The 17,932-nt window shown below is 58.9% G+C and overlaps 1 protein-coding gene and 1 pseudogene across 1 annotated transcript; both read right to left on the minus strand.

Annotated features, from left to right (window-relative positions):
• Positions 1 to 787: 787 nt before the first annotated feature.
• Positions 788 to 16,818, minus strand: TFR2 (transferrin receptor 2). The gene is made up of 19 exons (XM_055136153.1): positions 16,752 to 16,818; positions 16,383 to 16,596; positions 16,110 to 16,290; positions 8,783 to 8,923; positions 8,603 to 8,714; positions 8,406 to 8,528; positions 7,449 to 7,565; positions 7,219 to 7,358; positions 6,830 to 6,993; positions 5,513 to 5,632; positions 4,927 to 5,009; positions 4,786 to 4,849; positions 4,636 to 4,703; positions 4,480 to 4,556; positions 4,320 to 4,404; positions 4,006 to 4,233; positions 3,598 to 3,738; positions 1,399 to 1,709; positions 788 to 915 (listed from the first exon to the last, which is right to left on the minus strand). The coding sequence occupies exons 1-18, from the start codon at positions 16,782 to 16,784 to the stop codon at positions 1,425 to 1,427; spliced, it is 2,376 nt and encodes a 791-aa protein (XP_054992128.1). The 5' UTR covers positions 16,785 to 16,818; the 3' UTR covers positions 788 to 915; positions 1,399 to 1,424.
• On the minus strand, positions 10,677 to 10,770 carry LOC129404486 (small nucleolar RNA U3; annotated as a pseudogene).
• Positions 16,819 to 17,932: the final 1,114 nt, after the last annotated feature.

A 17,932-nucleotide genomic window follows, 5' to 3' on the forward strand; every position in this document is an offset into this window, starting at 1 on the left:
CGAGACATGCCGGCCTGTGCCTTCATCCCCCTCGCCCGGCCCAGCTGGCTGTGCACTGCCTTGAGCACTGTTTGGACACCCCACTTCTCTCTCCCACCCCAAAGGAGGAAAAACAGAAGCAAGAATATAGCCGCTTCTGATGCTTCTGCTCCTTTTCTCCTGTGCCTGCACCACCCCAAATCTATTATAATGGAGAGAACACCACCACCAGCCCTGGGGGTTAGAGGGGCATCAGGACGTAGAGGGGCTTAAAGCTCAGCAGTGCATTTTCTCTCAGGTCTGAGAGAGCAGCTGAAGGGGGCCTGTACTGCGGGGGCGGGGGGGGGGGTGTTATTTTGCTTTCTGGGTCAGACCGGTCGTTTTGTGGTGCTCAGCGCAAACGGGTGTGGAGACAGTCCCAAGGCCCTATTCGGAATGCTTTTGTCTGGGCATTGAGAGTTTGGAAGCACGGAGTGATGGGGCCTCGGAGCGCTGTGCCCCACCCTGCCCTGCCACCGCCCCAGGAGCACCCGAATGTTGGGCAGAGACAAAGCTGTGCATATTTGTGATCCCCACCAAGGAGAAGACAGACCTGGGCATCAGGGAGCCTATTTTTAGTTTATTTTTCTTTGGGGGGTAGTGGGGAAACTGCACCCAGTAGCATGGGGGTCACGTCCTGTGGTGCTGAGGATGTAGCCTCCCACCCGCAGCACACACTCAGCCTGTGGCTGTCGCGCTCTGCTCCCCTGCCTCATGCATCTGGACATCAGATAGCAAATAAAAACCCCAAAGTCAGGTTGAGAGGGGGACTTTATTGCATTTTCCTTTTCCACTAGGATGTGCAGTTTGTTGAGGCTTCTTGGTCCTGAGCAAATGACTGGACAGTCTTGACCCCACTGTGGTCTTTTGCTTCTTCCTCTGCTTTTGGGGCCACATCTGGTGGGGGGGGCAAGGGGGTGTCGAGCTTCCCCCAGCCCACTGAGCAGTTAGTTCCCTTCCTTAGGTAACCAATACCGCTCAGCTTGCCCTCTGGACTCTTGCCCTTGGCCCCTCTGCCATGTCTTCTGTAACTTTCTCAGGGACAAGGCTGGGGGATAGGGAAGGAAGGAGGAAGCATTTGGCGGGTGCTTATGAACCACACCGATGCTGCCGGGTTTTATGAACAGTCCCCTGCCATCCCTCCCACGGCCCTGGGCCCAGAAAGCTTCCAGAATACTCTATGATTCCTCCAGGGCAAGGGGCTGCTCTCGTTGGCCGAAAAAGTACCCTCCGTAGGAAGGCACCGCACCACCTACCTTGCAGGGCTAGGGGTGTGGGGGTGATTGCTGGTGTCTTTGGGTGCGGGCAGCCCTGGAGGCCAGCAAAGACCCAATGAGAAATCCACCAGCGATGCCAGTGCTGCGGGGCGGCCCCCCTCACCCAGAAATCGGCCCTGCATGGAGGCCTCAGAAGCTGTTGTCGATGTTCCAGACGTCCCCGCTAAGCGCATTGGCTGCCCCCTGCAGCGTCCAAGTGAGCAGGGCCAGCTGGCGCCGGAAGCGGCTCTCCTGGAAGCCCAAGCCCGGGGCCAGCGCGGAGGAGGCGGCCTCCGGGCCCCCGGAGCCCTGCCCCCGCAGCAGCCGCACGTGGTCCAGCAGGGCGCCCAGCGTGTGGTCCCCGTGGCCCAGGAAGATGTGGCGGAACGGAGAGTCAGCCGGCGACACGTACTGGGACAGGAAGTAAAACTCCACCTGTGCGGAGAAAGGGCTCAGGTAGGGTGCAAATGGAGGGGGCGTGGCCGTTCTTACAGATGGGGCGGGGCGCCCCGCCCCAATCCAGCCAATCAGGGGCGACGTCCTGGTGACGTCACCAGTAACCGGGTGGGACGGACGCTGCCTTCGGCCAGCGCTTCCTGTCTGCGTGTCCCAGCTGCCAGCAGTCCCAAGTCGGCTTGCTTCCCGCAGTTCCTCGAGGAGCAGGCTGCTGCGCGGCTGTTCCGCTCGACAGACACCTTCCTCCACACCCCAGCCGTGTTTCCCCACCTCCACCACGCAGCTCAGCCAAGGTGAGCGGACAGCTGCTCAGTCCGCCTCGGCTCCGCTCACTCAGCCTCGACGCCCCTCCCAAGCGCTCCTTGCACATGCGGCTCTTCCGGAGGGATCCCTGACCCCACACTTCATCCCCTCCCCTCCACTTCTCCCTGGGACCCTAGTCGGGCTCTAAACATCCACATCCTGCCCACAGGGAGCGCCGGGCAACCTTTACAGCCATGCTTCATCCCGGGTCTGAAATTCATCTCTGCACTGAAACCTCTTTCTCTGCACCCGCCCAACCCTGTCCATTCTTTCAGGCCCATGTCAGAGTCTAAAGCAGGGATTGGCAAACATTTTCTGGAAAAAAAAAAAAAAGGCCAAGAGTCAACATTTCAGGATTTGCAAGTCATCCTGTTGCAAGTCCCCAGTGTTGCTTCGGTAAAAGCCAAAAACCAAAAGCAACCGATGAGCATGGCTGTGTTGCAATAAAACTTTATTCATAAACCAGGCTTCATGACAAACTTGGTCAGCTGGCCAGTTTACCAACCCCTGGTGTAGAGCCATGACATTCCCTGGGCCTGGCCCTGTGTTCTGAGGTTCTGTGCCTGATTCTCGTCCCCTTAGCATGGCTCCCTCTGAGGGAGGTGACAGCAGGGTGCTGTAGAGTCCCCCAGACAGGGGTAAATAAGGATCTATATGTGACAGAGTTGTGTCCAGCTCTTCCCTCACACAGGGACTTGGTGCATGAGACAAAGATAAGAGAAACTGCATGGGGAAGGTCTGTTCCCCACAAACCATGCCAGCACACTGCGGCTGCGGCTCAACTCTCACACACCAGCCAGCTCCTGAGTTTGCCCTTTGCCCACACCACAATCCCAACCCAGCGTCTTCCTGAGGTCAAACAGCTCCGTTGCATTCTTGGAGTGAAGAAAAGGAAAGAAGAGGAGGGGTGGGGCTTGTTGGGGTGCGGGAAGCAAAGCACTCAAAGCTAAGAAGGAGGAAATGAGGAGGGAATAAGACCTTGTATTGGTGCCAGAGCAATAGTATAGAGTGGGACACTTCCCTGCCTTGCACGCAGTCGAACAGGGTTCAATCCCCAGCGCCCCATAGGGTCCCCCAAGCCCACCAGGAGTGATCCCTGAGCACAGAGATAGGAGTAAGCCCTGAGCATAGCCGGGTGTACTCCCCTCCCAGAAGAAAACCCTTTGTATTAACTTTCACCTAATACTGCTTCTGAATTATCGTGCATCTCAGAGGGGAGCACTCCTCATTCTGAATGTAATAAGCCCTATTTCCAGGGCCAAAATAACCTGTGCCACTTAGACCGCATACAGAACACTCCAAATGTTATTTTCCCTAAGGGGGCCACCAAGGGAGGGGCTCACGCTGTGTGGCCTGGAGGCACACGTGGCCAGAGGCACCGTCGTTGTCGGTTCCCTCGCCCGAGGGTGCACGGTTCCCTCGCCCGAGGGTGCACGGGCACCGCTCACTCCTGCAGGACCTACCCTACACACGCGCAGCCCCTACGGCAGGGCTGGGGGCAAGGGGCGCGCGGGGTGCTGCGCTGCGCGCGGCCGGCACAGGGCGCGTCGGGGCGGGGCCTCACCCGCATGATCCGCACGTTGTACATGCGCATGAGGCGCTCGTCACTCTCCTCTGAGCTGTAGATCTCCTTCCGCAGCTTCTCGGCCGCACGGATGTAGTCGCCCCGCGCCGAGAACACCCACTGCAGGGTCAGGCCGCGGGCCTGCGGGCGGAGGGTGGGCTGGGGCCGGCGGCAGGGGCCAAGCCCCCTAGGGGGACAGGGCTGGGCTCCTGCGCCTGGCTGAGGTAGGCCTTGCAGAGGGGAATGGGGGGAGGGGGCGGGCAGGGGGCAGGGAGAGGCTGACTGTGCATCCCCGGGGGGCAGGCGGACCCTAGCAGCTTAGGGGCAGGGGGAGCCGAGAGAGGACCCAGACTATGCGCCAGCAGTGCGTTAAGGGCCTAGTGCGCCCCCCGCCCCCAGAAGCTGGACCTTGAGGTCCCCCGAGAACTCGTTGAGGCTGCCGATGTGTCTGAGGACCACGTCACCGTAGCGGCCGAAGTCCAGCTGCAGCAGGTGATCGTGGCTGAGCCGGATGAGCAGCTGCCCGGCCAGCTGGGCCACGGCCTGGGCCACGGCGGGCAGGCGGCCCCGCAGCTGCTGGTGCAGGTTCTCGAAGGTGTCGTCCTTGGTGTGTAGGAACGGGTAGGCCGGGCCGTCCTGTGGGGACCCCGACGGTCTGTCCACGCTGGCCGGGGTGTGGGGGCCGCTGCGCCGGGCGGGGAGGGGCGGGGAGGGGGGCTCACCTCCACGAAGGAGAACTCCACCGCAGGGACCCCGGCAAATGCCGTGAAGGAATAGGCACTGCTGTCCATGGGCAGTGGGCGGACCCTGAGGGACAGGCAGGTCAGCGTGGGGGTCCCCTGCCCCCCACCAGCTCCCAGTTTCTCTCCAGCCCCCACTTACACCTCTGCATCCCAGCTCTGATTGCCGACAGCCACCTGATCATACAGGGTCTGCCCGCTGCGGTTGGGGGAGTCCACCTAGGGCCAGGGTGGGGACAGTCAGGCCGAACACCTCACCCCCCACCCCCCCTCACTTCCCATAATGGTTCCCACGTGCCTGCTTCAGAACATCCTCGATGAGGCTGATCAGAAGCGGGCTGGTCTTGGCATGGAACTTGTCATTCCCTGCGGGAAGAAGCCAGGCTCCAGGCTTGCTGGACAGCAGGGGGACCTTAGGGGACCCCAATGGCGGCACTGCCCGGCTCACCCAGCACTGCGTTGTCCAGGCTCACATAGACCACAGCTCGCAGATGCAGCACGCTGAGGTAGCCCTGTAGGGAGGGCTGTGGTCTGAAACCCGCCCCCCCCTCCCTGCCCCCCACTGCCGGAGCACTTGGGCCCTCATTACCTCCAGCCACTCGGTAGAGCCCACGCTCCCGAACTCGCCTCCGTCCCAGCTGATGAACAGGAGACTCCTGCGGGGCCGGAAGCCTGGGGACAGCGTCTGGGCTGGGCAGGGGGCTTCCCTGCCCCCCACTCTTTCCTCTCTGCCCCAGCCCCTCTCCCCCGGCCCACCCAGAGGAGCCCTCTCCCTCTCTTCCATTTTTTATTTATTTTTGCTTTTGGGGCCACACCTGGCGATGCTCAGGGGTCACTCCTGGCTCTGCACTCATGAATTACTCCTGGCGGTACATGGGGGACCCTATGGGATGCCAGGGATCGAACCCAGGTTGGCCGCGTGCCAGGCAAACGCCCTACCCGCTGTACTATTGCTCCAGCCACCTCTCATCCATTTTTATGTTGGCTCTTTTGTTCCTTGTCTTGGGGCCCCACCCGGTGGTGCTCGGGGCTTATTCTTGGTTCTGTTCAGGGGTCACTCCTGGCAGAACTTGGGGGACCCTGTGGGGAGCCAGGATGGAACCCGGGTGTCCCGCCTGCAGAGCTAGTGCTCCATCACTTGGGGCCCCCGCCCTCACGCCTGGACCCGGCCTTACCGTGGCTCACCATGGACGAGAAGGTCCGCACCAGCTCCAGCAGGATGGCCGTCCCCACCGCAGACTGGGCCGCGCCCGGGCCCCACGCGTCCCTCTGGGCCCCAATGACAACATAGTGGTCTGGGGACGAGATACCAGGGTCCACCTCTTCCACGGGCAGCAGAGGCCCACAGGCTGGGCCACCATTTGTCCCAGACCCCCAAACTGTGCCCACCCCTTCGCCTCAGCTCTGCTCTCCCAGCCCTTCCATTTCTGGAGACGCTTCAGGAGTGGCCCTCCCCTCAACCCTGGGCAGCTCAGGGTCACACTGAACCCCAGGACCTCCTTGGTCAGCTGTCCTGACCAGCTTCCTCTCTTATAAATTTGCCTTGTGGCACCAGGGATCAAACTCAGGGCCTCGGGGCTGGAGCAATAGCACAGCGGGTAGGGCGTTTGCCTTGCATGCGGCTGACCCGGCTTCAATTCCCAGCATCCCATATGGTTCCCTGAGCACCGCCAGGAGTAATTCCTGAGTGCAGAGCCAGGAGTAACCCCTGTGCATCGCCAGGTGTGACCCAAAAAGCCAAAAAACAAACAAACAAACTCAGGGCCTCACCCATGCAAGGCAAGTGACAACAAAATTGTGTGCCCTCCTCTTTTTTTTTTTTTCTTTTTGGGTCACACCCGGTGATGCACAGGGGTTACTCCTGGCTCTGCACTCAGGAATTGTCCCCTGGCAGTGCTCAGGGGACCATATGGATGCTGGGAATCAAACCCAGGTCGGCCGCGTGCAAGGCAAACTACCCGCTGTGCTATTTCTCCAGCCCGCTCTCCTCTTTTTTCTAATTTTATTTTGTATTTTGGGTCACCAGGCTCTGCTGTGCAGACAAAATACTCTCAGTAGCTTGCCGGGCTCTCTGAGAGAGGCAGAGGAATTAAACCCGGGGCGGCCGCCTGTAAGGCAAACGCCCTCCCCAGTAACAAACAAGTCTCACAGTGGAGACGTTACTGGTGCCCGCTCGAGCAAATCGATGAGCAACGGGATGGCAGTGACAGATTTTGGGTCACACCTGGAGACCATCAGGGCTCTGAGCTCAGGGGACTCTCTGGGATGCTGGGGATTGAACCCAGGTCGGCTGCATGCAAGGCCAGAGCCTTCCCGGCTGTACTATTGTCCGCGCCCCCCGAAATTAGCCACTAGTCCCTGACCTCTCTCTGCTGCACCCTGCCATTCAGAGCTGCCTCCTTCGGGCCTCCTGCTCCAGCCCCGTCTCTAGCCAGCACCCGGAGTGGCACCCCCTCCGCCAGCGCAGAGGGTGGGCACTGCAGGGAGCGCACCTGGCTCGGAGCGGCCCTCGATGCAGCCGAAGATGTTGCTGATGGGGGTGGAGATGCGCTGGTTGTTCACCCGGAGATGCAGGCCTGGCCCGGGACCCAAGCGATATGGGGAGCTAGGGAGCTGGCCCTGCCAGTCCTGGGGAGCCACAGGGCCTTTGAGCTTCCTGGAAGGGGGGCAAAAAGGGGAGCAGAGACCCAGTGGGAGAAGAGCCGTGACCCCCACCCCTGTTGTCCCCTGCCCCTCGCCTCTGCACCCTCCGGGGGTCTGTCCACCCTGGATGGTTGCTGTGTCCTTCTCAAGGGGTCAGGGAGGTGGGTGTGAAACGCAGTCGGAGCCCCCTTGGCCCTCCCGGAAGAAGCCCCATTTCCCGGCTTGCCCTGAGTCTCACTGCAGCAGGAGGGAGGCCACATGGGCGCTGATGGGCTGCGCGGGGATGTGGGGGAGGCCGGACGACCGCACGGGTGGGAACTGCGTTTGGTTGAAGGAAGGAAACCCTGGCGTGTAGGGGTCCCCGGTTCCCAGGTGCACCTGTGGGGACAGGGGACCCCCACTGGAATGGAGTTGGGCTCCTGGGAAAGCTGTGCCTGCACCCCAGGCAGACCCAGCCCCCCAACTCACGTGTCCATACACAGCCCGGTGGCTGGACAGGCCGAGCTTGGGGGGGTCTGGAGAGAAGTCGGCTGGGTCCGGGTAGATGAGCACGCCTCGGGCCCCGGAGGCCTGCGCATTGGCCACCTGGGGAAAGCAGGTGGCCGGGAGCCCTTGTTCCACAGCACAGTGACCCGCAGTACAGGGGGACGCTCACAGGCTGGACCAAGATCTCTGCGTGCATCTGGGTTCGATCCCCCCATGCAAGGCCTCGGCAGGTGGGGAAGCAGCCCTTAGCTGAACACCTCGCTTGCTGGGTGTGGGCCCTCAAACACATGTACACGTGCACAGACACAAGCACACACGCGCTCACACATACATACATGCAGGTGTACACCCACAGGCAGGAACACACGCATACACACAGGCACACATGCATACACACATAGGCTCATACAAACATGCACACAGATGCAAATGCACAGACACATGCTCATATGCATACACACTGGCCACATGTGCTCACACACGCAGACAAGCATACACGCACTCACATATGCATACACACAGGCACATATGCACTCATGCACACAGGCACACACAATACAGGCGCACACGTGCTCACACATACATACACACTGGTGCACATGTGCTCACAGACAGGCACACACGCGCTTACATACGCATACACACAGGCACAAACACATACACTTGCAAACAGGCACACACACGTGCTCAAACACGCATACACACAGGTGCACATGTGTTCAAACATGCACACAGGTACACATACGCTCACATATATACAGGTGCACACGTGCTCACACGCATACACATAGGCGCACACACTCATGCTGTGACTTGCACAGGGTACCTGGCAGCCCTGTCTTCCTGCTGCACAGCCCCGCCTCTCCTGCCCCACCTGTTCTTTCTCCCCTCCGACCGCAGAATCCCAGCCCGCCCCGACCCATGGCCCCGGCCCCTCACCTTTTGGGCGAAGCTGATGACCCCGAGACGCACCAGCAGGATGCGCCCCTCGGGCTCCACGCCGTGCTCCCGCAGCCACTGCAGGTCCTCGGGCCTCCCAAAGTGCGCGAACACCAGCTCTCCCTGCGGGGGGCCGTGACTGGGCTGCGCCCCCACCCTCTCCCCACCGCCCCTGCCGCAGCCCCCCAGCCGCTCACCGTGGCGTTGCCCGTGGCGCTGTAGGGACAGTACACGTCCGGGTCCTCCAGCGGCAGCGGCTCGCTGGGTCCCCCCGCGGAGTCCAGCCAGTGCAGGGTGTTGGGGTGAGCCCTGCCGAGTGCGGGTGGTGAGCGCCCTCCCCGCGCCGACTCCTGGCCAGCCCGCCCCCCGGCACTCACGGATCTGGGAACTGGAGCCCCACATAGTGCGTGTCTGTCCACACGTGGTCCAGCTTGTGGCGAGACAGCGCCTCACGGATGTCCTGGGCCAGGGCAGCCATCCCTGCAGAGCCCGCCACCCGGGCCCGACGGCTGGTCTGCCTGGGGGGACAGAGGCTTTGGGGCGCCCGAGCCCCCACTTGCCTCCCTGCCTGTGCTGGCCCCAGCCCACAGGCACAGCCCATCCCCCAACCCTTCCCAGCCCCCACCTTCCACCCAGAGTCCCCAGTGCTCTCGCTTGTCTCCTCAAGCCTGCCCACTGGCTCCCTGAGGGTCCCCATCTGCTCCTCTGCTCTTCCCTGAGGGCCACCCCCATCCGTCCCTGTCCTCCTGCCCCCCCCCGCCCTCTCCCCAGTGGGATGCTGTGGCCAGTGGGCCTCTTCCTGCCATACATCCCCTGCCTCTCCCTCACCCCATCCTGGGGTGGTTCCCCCCACTGCTCAGCACCCCTGGGCCCACATTTCCCCTGTGCAGATGGGGGCACTCCCTGGGACCTGCAGTTCACCACCCCGGCTCAAAGTGGAGCCTGCCTGGTTGGGGGCAGGGGGCAGATCCAGACACTGGGGAGCTCAGGCTCCCCCCTCGATGCTCCCCATGCTGCACTGAGGCTACTGAGTGACAGTGACTTCAGGTTCTCACAAATGACAGATGCATCTCTCTGTAACCACAGTCTATGGTGACAGTAGTCTCAGTCCCCTTGCTGAGTCACCCACAGCAGGACAGCAGGTGTGGGGGACCGCACAGGTGACATCTCAGCAAGGAGGGCCTCCTGGAATCTTGCAGCAGGGGGGCCCCCCCCGGAGGGCAGAGCACCGGCCAGGAGACAGGCCTGGCCACAGTGTTACGTGGGGAGAAAGCGTGTCTGCTGGGTGGAGCGCATACCTGCAAACACAGGTAAGTCCCCGAGTCGGATCCCCGGTACCACTGGCTGCTGTTCTCGCTCCTGAGGCCCTAGTGGCCTCCAGCATCACCAGGCCCAACGGCAGAACTACTACACCCAACCACTACACCCTCGCTGCAGGGCTGCGTACCTGCCGCAGTGGCCCCAGACCCCGCAGCTGGTCAGCGTTCCCAGCACACACAGAGAGCAGGACTGCAGAGAGTGCAGGGCCAGCACGCACACCTCGTGTGTGTGACGTCCAGAGTTTGGTCCCCTGTACTGCACCCCCACACACCCATCACTGCCCTCTGACCCACAAGCACTACTGAGGTCCCCCCAAAAAGAAAAAACAAGTTGATAGGTTTTGGGGAGTGGTGGCCACACTTACTCCTTCTTTGAGCTCGGTTGACTCCTGGCAGGGCTCGGGGGACCTAATGGGGTGCCAGGGGATTGAACCAAGGTTGGCTGCATGAAAGCAAGCGCCCCACCTCCTGTACTACTGCTTTGGTCCCGGGGGAAAAAAAGTTTCTCTGAATTAAAAACACACAGTCCGGAGTGAAGAATCCTGGCTGGCGGGCACCACAACACCGGAGAATGCTCTGGATCGCAAACCAAGCTGATAACACCGGGGTGCCCCAGATGGAGCAGGTGCAGTCTCCCCGCCTTCTCCAGATGGAATCCTGGTGACCAGGAGCTTCTACAAACATGGCTCCGGGAAGAGAAAATGATCATCAATGGTAAAAGGCAGCTGCAGGGACTGGAGCGACAGCACAGCGGGTAGGGCGTTTGCCTTGCCTGTGGCCGACCCAGTACGATTCCCAGCACCCCATATGGTCCCCCAGCACCGCTAGGAGTAATTCCTGAGTGCAGAGCCAGGAGGAACACCTGTGCACCGCTAAATGTGACCCAAAAAGCAAAAAAAAAAAAAAAAAAAAAAAAAAAAAAGCAGCTGCAAAGGCAACACCTAGAACAGGTTCCATGGCTCCTCTCATGGTTTCGGGTGCTCTGCAGAATCAGAGAAACTTCTCCAGTAATGAACTGTAGAAATGATCCCTGAAAGTATATTTTTTGGTCTGAATTCTTGCACAAGGCTTACAGTTGCTGTTGTTTGGCAGTTTTGATGTGGCATCCCAGTTCAAATAACCTGAGCAGTGACTGGAGATTGTTATCACATGTACTCAATACGTTCAGGACACACAGAAATCTCAGACCCAAGCAACCTGAGGCAGAGATGGCCCGGGACTTTGCAATAGGCCTTCTCCACTGGGCCGCTCCAGACGGGGGCAGGTGCCGTCCCACCGCCTGCCCTCTAAGAGCCCCAGCGGTCACCTCACCATTTTCTAGAAGCCAGCAAGAAGCACCAGCTCCCACGTGACCACGATCCAGAGACACACACAGGAATCTCGGACCTGAGCAACCTGGGCAGCAATTTCTTCAGACCCTAATCATTAAAATCTTAGAATTCCTAAAGCGTGCGGCAGCTTTCGTGGTCACGCCACAACATATTATATCCATAAAAAGCAACACAAAACACATTGTCTAGCAATTGTATTTCCTGCAGATATGAGGGGAGGTAGTACTGGTCTCAAAATACTGAAGGTAATAAAAGTAGAGGAAGAATACCTTATAAATTGTCTCCCACACAAGCAGGGGGAGGTACGGAAAATGGGGGGGGAGAGGGGATACTGGGGATTTTGGTGGTGGAAAATGTGCACTAGTGAAGGGATGGCTGTTGGATGACTGTATGATCGAAGTTCAAACATGAAATTTTTGTTACTGTATCTCACGGTGAATTAATAATAATTAAAAAAAACACTGCGGGCAGCTATATCTGAAGGGAGAATCCTGGGGTGATTTTTTTTTACTCTTTTATATCATATGGCTTTAATTTTTTTGTTTTAGTTTGGGAGCACACACCCCACAAAACTCAGGTGCTTCTCCCAGCTCGATTCCGGGAGATCACGAGGTGCTGGGGCATGCACTCTAGCCCTCTGCACCACCTCCCTGATCCCTGGTGCTTCAAATGTTTTAAAACGAGCGTAGACGAGGGGGGCAGAGTGATGCTCCAGCACGGAAGGCAATTTGCCTTGCATGCGGCCGACCTGGGTTCAAGCTCTGGTATCCCACACGGTTACACCAGGAGTGATCCCTGAGCACTGCTTGGTGTGATCCAAAAACAGAAACTGAGGGGCTGGAGTGATAACACAGCGGGTAGGGCATTTGCCTTGCACACAGCCAACCCGGGTTCGATTCCCAGCATCCCATATGGTCCCCTGAGCACCGCCAGGAGTAATTCCTGAGTGAAGAGCCAGGAGTGACCCCTGTGCATCCCCGGGTGTGACCCAAAAAGCAAAAAAACTAAACAAACAAAAAACCTGAAAAGGAGCAGAGAGGACGGGGGACAAGGCGGGGGAACTCAGTGGCAAAAAGCACCCGGTGAGGCTGCGAATTCAATCCCCAATCTCGCCCACATGCCCCGGTGAGGTCCCAGCAGCCCCACTGACTTGGAACTTCCTAAAGCAGGGCCAGGAAAAATGCTGGGTGTGTGGGAGCACCACAGCGACCCCTAGCGAGCATGTGTGCCAGCCCTGGCGATCACAGCCTGGCACAGGAGCACCGTGAGGCGAGGAGCTGCACTTGGAGAGCACCGAAACCGAGTGTGACAGCGAATCTTCAGGACAGCAGCAGCGCCAATGGAGGAAATGCAGAGAGAAACAGACACAGAGCCCCCAAATATTGGGGGAAATCTGCATATACACATAAAGTGGCAAAGCCACATGTGCACTTCTTTATTTTACTAAGACCTCTATGTAGGGGCCAAAGAAATAGTATACTGGGTAAGGCACTTGTTTTGCACGCAGCTGACCCGGGTTCGATCCTTGACATCCCATATGGTCCCCTGAGCCTGCCAGGAGTGATCCTGAGCACAGAGTCAGGAGGAACCCTTGAGCATCACCAGCTGTGACCCCCCTCCCCAAAATAGACCTCTATCTTATTTGTTTTTGTTGTTGTTTCATTTGGGGGCCACACCTGACTATGTTCAGGGTCTGCTTCTGGGCCTACTTTGGTGGCATGCAAGGCAAACACCCTACCCGAAGCACTACTTCCCAGACTCCAGATGGCTCTATTTACTGATTGTTTGGGGACCACACCCAGCAGCGCTCAGGGGCCACCCAGCGCTCATGGGCTCAATGCCAAGCAGACCACGTGGTGCCAGGGGCATCAAACTGGCACATACTTCAGTGCTCTGAGCATCTCTCCAGCGTGCATATGTACTTATTTAGTTATAGTTTTGGGGTCACTTCTGGCTTTGTCTACTGCTTACTCCTGGCTCTGCTCAGAGCAGGGATCACTCCTGGTGGGGCTCAGAGGATCCTATGGGATGCTGGGGATCAAACCAGGGTCAGCTACATTCAAGGAAGTCTTTTAACCCTTGTCTTATTTCTCTGGCCCACACCCTTTGCTTGTCTTCCTTTTCATCACTTAAATGATGTCGTGCAGGATGTGGCAATGCTCAGGGGTTACTCCTGGCTCTGCGCTCAGGAATTACTCCCGGTGGTGCTGGGAGACTCTATGGGATGCCGGGGATCGAACCCAGGTCAGTCACGTGTACGGCAAACACCCTACCCGCTGGACTATCACTCCGGCCCCTGGTGAGACAAATTAATGAAGGGCCGTGTGGCTCTCGTGCACTGGAGCCTGTCACCTCCAGAACGCAGGCTTGGGAAGGTTTTGCAGATGGTGCTGTGGTAGGTGCTGGACACACAAGACAAACTGGTCACAGTTAGGGGCTAACTCTGCACTGAGAAGCCCACTGTCTGTCGGGCGCTTTTCGGGGGCCAGCAGGTTCCCTCACTCTCCCGCTCCTCTGCCTCCTGCAACACCTGTGATTTTTCCAGGCCTACAGGTTCCTCCAAGGCAAACGGAAGCCACCCCTTCCCGCTCGCTGCTTCCTCCTGCCTCCATACCCTTGGACCACACCACCCAGCCTCCACCCCATCCCTTGACTTGTCTGACTGCCCAGCTGTCAACCCCTGCCCCCACCCGGTCAGTTCTATTCTAGAACGCAGCAAGTCCTGACAGCCGTTGGAGCTGAGATCTGGGGTCTTTGGGCCAAGCCTGCCCAGGTGTGGACAGGATAGAACCAGGCCCTGGTCAGTTGTGGCATCGAGGCCCAGAGCAACAGTACAGCAGGGAGGACATCTGCCTGGGGTTCGATCTCTGATACCCCGTATGGTCCCCCGAGCTCCGCCAGGACTAATCTCTGAGGCCGAGACAGGAGTTAAGTCCTGAGCACCACTGGGTGTGACCCAAAAACCAAACAAACAAGAACAATTGCAACACTGAGTTGTGACAGCAAGGAATCTTTGATTGGATTGTCAACCAAGGATTCTGATGGCGGACACAAATGACATCAACTTCACAAGAAAAGTTAGAGGCCCGTCTACAGTCTCAGAAACTACTTGGAAGAAATAACTTCTCTGAACCTGACCTTCCTTTCCTGATGACTCAAAAAAGCAAAGGGCAGGGGACAGGAGCAATAGGACAGTGGGGAGGACACTTGCCTTGCATGCAGCCCACCTGGCTTTAATCCCTGATTTAATCCCATACGGTCCCCCAAACCCACCAGGAGTGATTTCTGAATGCAGAGCCAGGAGTAACCCCTGAGCATCGCTGTGTGTGACCCCAAAACAAAACCAAAAAAGCAAAGGGCAGAAGCGGCAGCTCAACAGCTTCGAACGCAGCTTTGCTTGCGAGGCCTTGGGTGGGTCCCTGGCGCTCTTGGTCCCCTGAGCCTTTCCAGGAGTGACCCAGGAGTGGGTGGAGCTGCTAAGCACCATATGTGGCCCATAAACTAAATAGGATATTTCTTTTTTTCAATTTAATTTCAAAAATATATAATCAGGGGGCTGGAGAAATAACACAGCAGCTAAATTACCTGCCTCACACACAGCCAATCTGGGTTCAGTCCCCGGTACTGAATCAGGTCCCCCGAGCCCCTGCATTTGGCCAAACCAGGTTCAGTTCCTGGCATCCTATAGTGTACCCCGAGCCCACCAGAAGTGATCCCTGCGCACAGAGCTGAGAGTAAGCCCTGAGCACCACCGAGTGTAGCCCCCAAGCAAAAGGAACAAAAAGCCCAAAGTAAACTAAGAATCTTTTCAGAATCTGCAGCAAGGTTGGAACTCAATCAAATTCATCAATTAAAGTCAAAGGTATAGGACAGGAGGTAAGGCGCTCGTCTTGCATGCAGTTGACCCAGTCTGATCCCCAACACCCTATATGATCCCTGAGCACCACCAGGAGTGACCCCCGAGAACAGTCCTCGTAGTAAGCCCAGAGCACCACCAGGTGTGGTTCAGTGCTCCTTCCACCCCCCCCCACACACACATACACACACACACAAGAGCAGCAAGGGGCTGGAGAGATAGCGCAGCAGGAGGGCACTCGCCATGCACACAGCCGACCCGGGGTCTCCCATATGGTCCCCCAGCCCTCCAAGAGTGATTTTTTTTTGTTTTTTTTGTTTTTTTATTGCTTTTTGGGTCACACCCAGCAGTGCACAGGGGTTACTCCTGGCTCATGCACTCAGGAGTCATCCTTCCATATGGCCGTGCTTGGGGGACCATATGGGATGCTGGGAATTGAACCTGGGTCAGCCGCGTGCAAGGCAAACGCCCTCCCTACTGTGCTATTGCGGAGTAAACCCTGAGCACTATTGACTGTGCCCCACCTCTGCTCCCCCCAAATGAAGAAAAGAAAGCAAAGAAGACAAAAAACAGCTACTGTCCTCCTGCCCCCGTCTGGTTCCTCTCCCACCCTCAGGAAAGGCAGGAGTCCCAGGAGAGTGACCTGCTCCCCCCCACATCGACCTATAGACCATTGATCGTTGCCTTAGAAACCAGGAGGGAGGGTCACCATGGTGCAGCAGGGAGGGCGCTTGTCTTGCACACGGCTGACCCCAGATTTCATCCCCAGGATCCCAGACGGTCCCCCAGCCCCACTGGAGAGATCCCTGAGTGCAGAGAGCACCAGGTGTACTCCACCCTCCTAAAGAAAAGAAAATCAGGATTGGCTACTGGAACCTTCGCGTGCTTGTGGCTTTTCTGATCCCTTAAAGGGCCTGATCCCTTAAAGGGTCCCTAAGACACCCTCTGCTGCAGCTCATAAGCCGGGCCCCTAGGAGTGACATTCGAGACTGGGAGGGTCTGTCCCACCTGTCATGGAGATACAGGGACTCTCTGCCCTTGCCAGGGCCAAATGCATCACCCCAAGACCCCAGGGTTTCTGGGGTCTCCCCCACAGCCACCACTTTCTGTCACCTCTGAGTGTCCCCCACTCACTATGTGTTGCAGGACAGCTGCTGGAAGGACTGACCCGGCAGGGAAGGCGGGGCTGGCCCCTTACCTGATCGCCTCCTCCAGGTAGCCCTCCCCCAGCAGGCGCAGGAACATGGCCTGCAGATCACTCCGGTACAGTGGGCCCTGTCCTGAGTCCGGCTCATAGCTGACATCCTCGCTGACCACCAACACGTCGTCCCCACAGGCCTGGCAGGACCCTCGGAAGGTCACGTAGCCCAGAAGAAAGGCTGGGGGAGGCAAGGTGCAGCTTGTCCTCGAGCCCCCCCACCCTAAAACTCCTGAGTCCAGGCCCGTCCCAGGGTGAGAGGGGCACACTCACCGCCAGTGAAGATGAGCAGGGCAGTCAGGACCAGGTAGGGGGTGGCCCTGTGGCCTACGACTGCCCAGACAACCCCCTGCCGCCGCCCAGCCTCGGGGCTCCGCAGTTCCATGGGGCAGAAGTGGCTTTGTGGCCTGGGTCCCCCCTCTGCCCCGTCTTCCTCTTCCTCCTCTAGGCGGCCCTGCGGTGGGTCCCTCACAGGCCTGTAGATGGTCTGAGAAGTGGGGGGGGCAACCTTTGCTGGGGGCCACTCTGGCCCAGAGACCGGGAAAGGCAGGAGCAGGCAGTGAGGCAAGTCAGCAGGGGAGAAGCCGGCTGGAGGGGAGAGCTGGAGAGGGCTGGGGAAGGGGAAGCCCCACGAGGTCTTACCGCTCTCTGGTGTAGACCCCAAAGCCGCTCCATGGTCGGGTCCCCTCCTAAGCCCCCAGGCTGCCCCCTCCTGCCGTGATAAAACCGTTTGTGGGAGCCCCCGAGGCCCCTTATCAGCCACTGCAGACAGTCTGGACGCAGGCCAGGCCCCGTCCTCCTCTTTCGGGGCGGGGGCACAGCCCTGGCCTCGGCTGGTCTCCCTGATGTGACCCCCCGAGCCCCAGCAAGACGGTGACGGGCGCCCGCCTTCCCCAGTGGCCTCCTCAGGCCACCCCTGCCCACTTCCTGCAAAACAATCAATTTTTTTGACTTTGGGCAGACTTTGACCTAGTGACCAGCGAGTGGGGGTGGGCAGGTGAGGCTCTCCATCCCCCTCGTATCCTGCCTCCACCTCTCCCAGTGGCCTTGGGGACCCTCCCTAAACTCCCTGCTAAGAAGCCCCTCTCCTCTGAACTCATGGCCCCTGTAACGGTTCCTGCACCGGACACGTGTCCCAGGGCACCTTAGTGGAATGGCCACCATGGTGTGACCTGGCTGGGCAAAGTCCATGTAATGGGACTCAAGCTGAAAAGTGGGCCTCAGTCTGCGGGTGGCCACCCAGGAGGAAGAGGCATGGGGCTGCGCCTGTTTGGGGGACCAGTGTCTGACAGGAGGCCCACGGGTCGGGGAGAGGTCAAGGGACAGGATGCAGGAGGCACTGCACTAAAGTTCTGTGCAAGGTGAGAGCAGAAGGGGGTGACCTTGGATACCACGGTTCTCCCTTTGGTGGCCAGAACCTTGGGGGTTGAAACTTACACCAGATTCTGCCTCTTGGGCCTGAGACCCCAAGAGCACATCAGGGCACAAACTGCTGCATTTCCCCCATCGTTTCGGGCAGGGGCACGAGCAGTTTTGCAACAGTGGGGCTCAGCTTGCCCCCCAACCCCCAACCAGGTGCCTCCCCTGGGAAAGCTCAGCTGTGACCCAATGAACAAAACGTTATAAGTCGCTGAGACTGGGGTACCCCAGTGCCCGCCCCATTTCTGTCTCCACCAAGAGCCCCAGCCCTGGCTCACCTGAGTGGCAGGTCTGGAGGTGCCTAACCGCGGCCTCCGCCGGACCATAGCCCCGGAAGCCCCGCCCCGTGGCTGGAGCCCCGCCCCGTGACAGAAGCCCCGCCCCAGCTAGAAACTCCGCCCCAC

Source organism: Sorex araneus, chromosome 4 (assembly GCF_027595985.1).
Source record: "Sorex araneus isolate mSorAra2 chromosome 4, mSorAra2.pri, whole genome shotgun sequence".
Lineage (NCBI taxonomy): Eukaryota > Metazoa > Chordata > Mammalia > Eulipotyphla > Soricidae > Sorex > Sorex araneus.